Source organism: Helianthus annuus, chromosome 4 (genome assembly GCF_002127325.2).
Source record: "Helianthus annuus cultivar XRQ/B chromosome 4, HanXRQr2.0-SUNRISE, whole genome shotgun sequence".
Taxonomy (NCBI): Eukaryota; Viridiplantae; Streptophyta; class Magnoliopsida; order Asterales; family Asteraceae; genus Helianthus; species Helianthus annuus.
The window spans coordinates 191,780,313-191,787,533 of NC_035436.2; the positions used below are offsets into that span (position 1 = coordinate 191,780,313).

Below are 7,221 nucleotides of genomic sequence, written 5' to 3' on the forward strand. Positions count from 1 at the left end.
TAGTACAGAAAATTACATTTATTCAAACCGTGTAATGCACATATTTTTAAAGATGTAATTTTTTATTATTTGGTATATAAAATTACATTTATTCAACACGTGTAATAAATGAAGTTTTTTAAAGATGTATTATTTTATTATTTGATAAACAATATTACATTTATTTAACCCGTGTAATACACGTGGTTTTAAAGATATAATTTTTTTTGTATATAAAATTACATTTATTCAACCTGTACAATATGGTTCTTATAGATATAATTTTTTATTATTTAATATATAAAATTGTATTTATTCAACACATATAATAAATGAGGTTTTAAGGATATATTGTTTTATTATTTAATATTTAAAATTTATTTATTCAACCCTATGTAATACACGAGGTTATAACCTAGTAATAACATAAAATACACACCAAATTTAATTTATTACATAAAACATATTGTAAAAATTATAAATTAATATAAATGGGTTTAACGGGTCAATCCGCCAACCCGATCGGGTTGACCTGAACCCAACTCGTTTAGCTAAACAGGTTTACGAGTTCAACCAGAGAAACTGATCCGAACTTGTAATATATGCATACCCTTTAAACAAGGGTAAAGATGTAATCTGATGGAAAATAGAGACACCCTTTTCTTTTCGTTCAGTTAGGATTTTTTTTTTCTGCATGATCGTAAATTTTCCTTCCCCTTCTTTGGTCGCATTGGTGTTTCGCCATGGCTCGTGGCCCCGCGCGCAGAAGCCACTTGTGCGTATCCGTTTGTGTTTATTGATTGATTGAATGAATGATTTCGTAGGTACTAACTGTGATTTGTTTTGTGTTGCGTTTTGTTGGTGAGCAGTAAGATTAATGGGATACCGGCAACACCTCATCATTCTGAATTTGAATCCGAGGAGGTAAGAACATCATCATCGGTGAAATCTTTTATTATCGTTTCTTTTTGAACATATACATATGCCGCTTGTTAGGGTAATTAGCCTAGTGTTATTGATTTTCCAACACATATATGTTTTCTGTTATTATGGGGTCGTTTGTACAAAGAGATAGTGACATAGATAGTGATGTAACCCATCGCATATAGGTTGGCTGGTGTAGATGGAGGGCAGCCAGTGGGGTATTGTGCGATAGGAGGTTCCCAACTAAATTAAAGGGGAAATTTTATAGGGTAGCAGTCAGGCCCGCTATGCTATATGGAACAGACTGTTGGGCTATCAAGAAGACACAAGCGCGCAAGATGGAGGTAGCAGAGATGAGGATGCTGAGGTGGATGTGTGGACACACGAGGTTAGATCGGATAAGAAATGAGGTTTTTAGAGAAAGATTAGGAGTGGCTAGTATATCGGAGAAGATTAAGGAGGGGAGATTGAGATGGTTTGGGCATGTGAAGCGGAGGGAAACGACGGCACCAGTTAGAGTAGTGGAAACTCTTACTGTCGAGGGGAGGAGAGGAAGAGGCAGACCCAAACTGACATGGGATGAGCAGGTTAGGCATGATTTAGTAGAGTTGCATCTCTCTGAGGACATGGTCCAAGATAGGACTTCGTGGAGGCGTAGGATTAGGGTTAAGGACTTCTAGAAGATATTGCACTAAGGTCTTAGGTGTATTTTAAGGAGATAGGTTTCTCTTACTCTTTAAGGGACTTTTCCGCTGATTGCCTTCTTGTGTTTATGCCAAATGATATTGTATGCATGCTATTACACATGATTTACGTTATATTGTGTCACTCGGATCAATTTCTTGGTACGAGGGACTTCTTATTTCTATATGCTTTGATGTGGTGTGTTGGTTTGTTGTTCATTTTCGAGCCGAGGGTCTCTCCGGAAGCAGCCTCTCTATCCCTATGAATAGAGGCAAGGTCTGCCTACATCTCACCCTTCCCAGACCCTATAAGTAGCTTCGCTATTTGTGGGATTTACTGGGTATGGTTGTTGTTGTTGTTGTTATTATGGGGTCAAGGACAACAGTTTATTTTGAATTTTAATTATCAAACAATTTCATGTGTTTTGTTTTAAGTTTTTTTTGTGATGATAAAGTTTAGATAAATCAAACACAGAAATTAGTATACTATATTTTAGTTTTTGTTAAAGCCATCCATGCCTTTTGAATTCCAGATTACAATCAACTGACTTGTCACTGCTTTGTTTTTTTTTTTTTTTTTTTTTTTTTTTTTAATTTCAAACTACATTAGAAACAAACCCTTGTAGTGTACAATCAATCATATTTAGTTTTTAATCTCATTTGCCAATTTTTTTAGATGGAGAAAAGGTTTGCCAAGATGCGTCTTTCCGAAAGTAAGAAGAAGAAGAAGAATGCATCATCACCGAACAAGGGAAATATCACAGTGATGGAAGAAGTAATTATCAATGCATGCTATATTATATATATATATATATATGATATTTATCGTCATTGTATTGTGTTAATCATCTACGTAATTTTGGTTTATTTTCCCAACTACAGCTGGCCGACTTTGTTAAGATGAGTCCTTCCCATTCTTATGTGACTCAAGGTAATATCACTCGCTAAAACATATAAATAGTGCCTGCTTGCCAGCTGCAACATGATTATGTTTTTCTAACTCTAAACATGTATATGTATATAGTGCCTCGTCCTCCACTTCTGTTGGTTGTATATGAGCAAGTTAAGAGGATAGCTGACATCATGGACGATCCTAATTGGCCCAGTCGCAACCTTCAAACAGATGTGGATCAAGCTGAGTATGTGCTTATGGTGACTTGTCGCCATTTCCGCGATTTTTTGCCAACTGGCTGGAGATAGTATGTTCCTTTCTCTTTTAAAAGCTCTATGCATACTTTTATCATACAGCCCATAATGTATGTTGCAGAACGCTGCCGCATAAATCAAAACTTTAATGTACTTATTTTTTTTGTAGCGCGCGGGAGCATGCCAGGTCTCTTATTGCAGGCTATGGCGAGGTTTTCACGAAGGATGATGATGACCTTGAATACATCGTGTGGTTTCGTATTATTGTATGATATATCAAGGATAATATGTCGAAGTTTGGAAATTACTAGTAAGAAACTAAATAAACATATATTTTAACTTTTAGTTTGGTAAAATGATTAGTTAACACATATTCGTCAATCGTATTGAGTTGTATGTACCGTAACAGTGGGTTCATTTGACTTGAAATTTAAATGTTACTTGATAATTTGTTGTTTTCGTGCATTTTTAATGATATCTTGAATGTTGATAAGGTATATAAGATATTTTTGTTGGGGTTTTGCTCGATGGTTTGTAGAATTAGGTTTTGACTTTTGATGTCTTCTGGAAAGAAATTTTGCATTTTTATATCTGGGTCTCATTTATTCAACCTAAACTATATCAATTCACTGTGGAATAGTTAACAAAGTATTTTTATCACCACCGTTACTATGTGACTGTTGCTAAGCTGTTAGACGGTTTGATTTTGGTTTTAGAAAGCGGGAAGTGCACCAAGGCGATGAGGTTTAAAACGGCGCAAAAGCACGTGCTTTTTGTCCGGTAGAGGTTCTGTGTCGGTACAAGTTGTTCCAGACAAAAGGCGATAAGGTCAGGGGCGGACCCAAGCCCAGCCCAAGGTGGGCGGGCGCACCCCCAGGGAAAAAAAATTAGTGCTAAGTTCCGTCAAAAATCCCGTCCGCACCCCTTGGAATTTTTCGACCGCGCCCTTGAAATTTTTCGTCCGCACCCCTTAGGTAAAAAGTGTTATCAATTTATATTTTAAATTTTTTTAGTAAACTTCTATTTTTTTTAAAAAAAATACTACCTAAATTATATAACTTTTAATACCTAACTAACTAAACCCAAATACGCATACCTTTACCCATTTATAATTCCTAACTAACTAGCCCACTAAGTTTTAGCCCATTAACCAAACCCAACAATATTTCAAACTATAATAAAATAATTAAAGCCCAAAACCTTTAGAAAAAATCTTCCCCGCTCTCTCTCTCTTGCGTCCCTGCACTGCCAACGAACAACATTACCCAGCGAAAACAGTCCAGCAGCCGGCGACCACCGTAATCAGCCACCATACCACCGTCGTTTGACACCAAATCTAACCGGAATCCGAACACGGGTAAGTTTCTTTGTTATTTTGATGATTTTGGTTGATATTATAGGAGAAAAAAGGGTAATAAAGTTGTTAAATAGGTTTGAAATTTTGTATGTTTTGACGTTTATGGTTGTTTAGATGATTTTTAGGGTGATTATGTTGTTTATTTATTTTTAGGGTGATTATGTTGTTTATATATTTTTAGGGTGATTACAACTTATGTTATGATTTCAAGGGATTGAATAGTTGAAAATTAAAATTAATTTGAAACATTATGTTATGGAGCGATGAAATTATGTTATATAGAGAAAGAATGACTTAAGAAATTAGTTTTAGATGATGTTTTGGATAGATTTCAAAAAATGAAAACCCGTAGGGCGTCGACGTTTTAATTATGTTTATACCAAGGTTTGACATGTTTTTGATGATTATATAAATTTAGTTTAATGTTCGTTTGTTTTACATGACCCGACCCGACCCGATACGAACCGATTTTTTTTACTTATATACCTAGGGGCCTAAAATTTTTAAAAATGTTCCGCACCCCCATGGAAAAATTCCTGGGTCCGCCACTGGATGAGGTTTAAAATGGATTCAACATTATTACTACACTTAGAAATATGTATAACAGTCAGTTTCCATGGTTAAAGTTCCAGAATGCTTACGAGTGATCCAAGCTAATAGAAGTCGTCTTTAAGCCCTTTGCACGGTGAGGATTCAAACTGACATTTAAAAATATGAGATCTGAAGTGTATGCTGCAACGCATCTACATGATAAAATCATTTCCTGTTACTTTACAAATAAGACAAATAATCTGTCTCTACAAATTACATTGGACATAGAAGGAAGATTTTAATGCAAAGATTTGAGAGTGGTGACTCACCTCTGCAAAGCCTCATCATCTGAGAGTTTTCCTTTAAACCAGTACCTCAAACTGCGATGACAAAATTAAAAAACTAATAATAATAACTAAAGAAGAAGCTTATTTATGCATCCGTTTAAATGATTGTGTTGGGATTAAATCCTACCAGAGGAACAGATAATGAAAGCCAAAACCGGATCAATATAGTGGATTAGTCATAAGCAGCTGTTTACATTAAGCTTTCCCCTTGACAGTGGCTCCAACATCTGATATTCTCCAAGTACTGCCCTTATCAACAACTGCTGATCCTCAATCTACTGTTAAGCCAAAGCACTGATGAAGGTTAAAGGCTGAAGCTCAATCTACTGACCGAATCCAAGTACTGCTGAAGAGTTAAAGCACTGCCCATTCAAGGTCTGATCACCCTTTGAAGAAAGCACTGTTGCTCAAACAACAGTGGTTGACTACATCAGTGGAATGAAGAATCAGTGTTTATACATCAGTGTTTAGAATGTAATCAGTGTCTGTATGGTCAGTTGTTATAGAACAGTAGATAGAGTTTGTTAGTTTGTTAGATGTCACTTTCATGGTGACGTCAGCTGAGATGCCTCAGTGGTTTGGTTTGCCTATAAATGCAACAGTACCCTGTACTGTTACATTTGATTTGACTGAGCGAGTTCTTCTCCTCATGTCTAATTCTTTCATCTTGTGCAATCAACCTTGGAGCATCAGGCTGAGGGGGAGTTCAGTTTTGTAAGCATGCTTTGTAATCTTTTGCTTTGATTTGTAATCTTTCGACTAAATGCAAATCATGTGTTTATCAAAACTGTTTTCTTCCTTGATTGTGTTTACAAAGTTTGTTGTTCATTTCCGCTGCACTTAATGTTTAATTCATGCAAACAAACACAATCATGAGAGCCTTCGATCCTAACAATTGGTATCAGAGCTCGGACAGTCAAATTCAATCTAACAATCAATTTGACATAACAGTTCAGCTCAAAGTTCATTGATACTAAGGTTGATTGTATTTAGTTGAAAAACAGAGCAACGAGAAATCATGTTTAAAATGATTATTCAGATACTCTATAAAACAACCAAGATGTCATAAGACACACAAACTTCACATAACAAGTGATATCATGCATAAAACACCTATAGTGCTCAGATCTGAAAATATGTCTGATAACTATGGTATAATCATTTCCTTTACAAAATTGATTTCAAGTATTATATGAAGTTTGTGCTGTTTCCATCATGTTTAATACTAAAGTATGAACCCCAGAGTAACAAAACCTATGTTCATATAAACATTAGTGTTTTGCTAATGTAAAAGAGGGAAATAAAACTTTAGTCAAGAAATCTTATGTGTTGAAAAGCAGATTGAGAATCCTCAAAAGGACCAAATCAACTCTGTTAAAACACATTAAGAAAATCAGGGGTCAAAACTGTCCAAATCATATGTAATGTGAGATTTGATAATAAAACATGTACAAATGTTGTCAGATCTCTTAAAACATTACTTCAAAATGATTCTGGATTAAGTATTGCTTCAATAAATACCTCCCAGTAAGTATTTCATTACTTATGAATGGGAAAGGTAGAAAGGGAAGAAATAAAATCATAAAAACTCATAAGTGCGTTTATCTCAAAACTTTTGAAGTCAAAAGAAAAGAGTCAAATGTAAAACACTAAAGAGTTCAAAATTTGGGAAACAATGGTCATCATGCAACTGTATGCATTCATTAATTCAGGATAGTTCAGGTAAAAATAGTATCTCCAGTGACTGAACTTAAAAGAGAATTTTTGCAATCATTTGATAAGAAACTGGTTCCAAACAGTGGTCATAAAAACTTGAGAATGATGTGATTATGAACTTATTTGGAAAGTTACCAGATCCTTTTGATGATATTTTCAAAATATCCTTTAATTTTTAAGAAAGGTGTTTTTCTCAAATAAAACCAGATATATTATTTTTTAAAATAATATATTTTGTACTTTTACTCTTTTTTAATAGTAAAAGTTTCTTTCACCGGTCAGGATGTGATTTCCTTATTTTTGTGTGAAGTTACTATCCTTAAAAATAGATCAAAAGGGAATGGTGCATATGTCAAGGTCATATCAAACTCAAGTTTGTTTTATCACAGATGAAAAATTGATTGCTAACTGTTTTTAAACTACTGAGATACTCATGTTCTAATTCAGATAATTAGACACAAAATGAGTAGCCTTAGTAAAAAGATTTTCATCATCTGGGATACTAAACCACTGTTATGAATTTATAAAAGCTTCAAAA

General features: G+C 34.6%; 1 protein-coding gene across 1 annotated transcript; it reads left to right on the top strand.

The window, feature by feature from the left end:
* The first annotated feature begins 622 nt into the window (after positions 1 to 622).
* LOC110935194 lies at positions 623 to 3,083 on the top strand. Its single transcript, XM_022177711.2, has 6 exons — positions 623 to 754; positions 849 to 903; positions 2,263 to 2,361; positions 2,469 to 2,517; positions 2,611 to 2,785; positions 2,902 to 3,083. Exons 1-6 carry the CDS (start codon positions 723 to 725, stop codon positions 3,002 to 3,004), a joined length of 513 nt encoding a protein of 170 aa, XP_022033403.1. The 5' UTR covers positions 623 to 722; the 3' UTR covers positions 3,005 to 3,083.
* Positions 3,084 to 7,221: the final 4,138 nt, after the last annotated feature.

What these genes read in the sequence shown, in the direction of transcription:
- LOC110935194 (XM_022177711.2), top strand. Translation starts at nt 723, where the DNA reads ATGGCTCGTGGCCCCGCGCGCAGAAGCCACTT. An exon ending in ATATCACAGTGATGGAAGAA is followed by an intron (nt 2,362 to 2,468) that starts GTAATTATCAAT and finishes TCCCAACTACAG; the next exon opens with CTGGCCGACTTTGTTAAGAT. An exon ending in CCATTCTTATGTGACTCAAG is followed by an intron (nt 2,518 to 2,610) that starts GTAATATCACTC and finishes ATATGTATATAG; the next exon opens with TGCCTCGTCCTCCACTTCTG.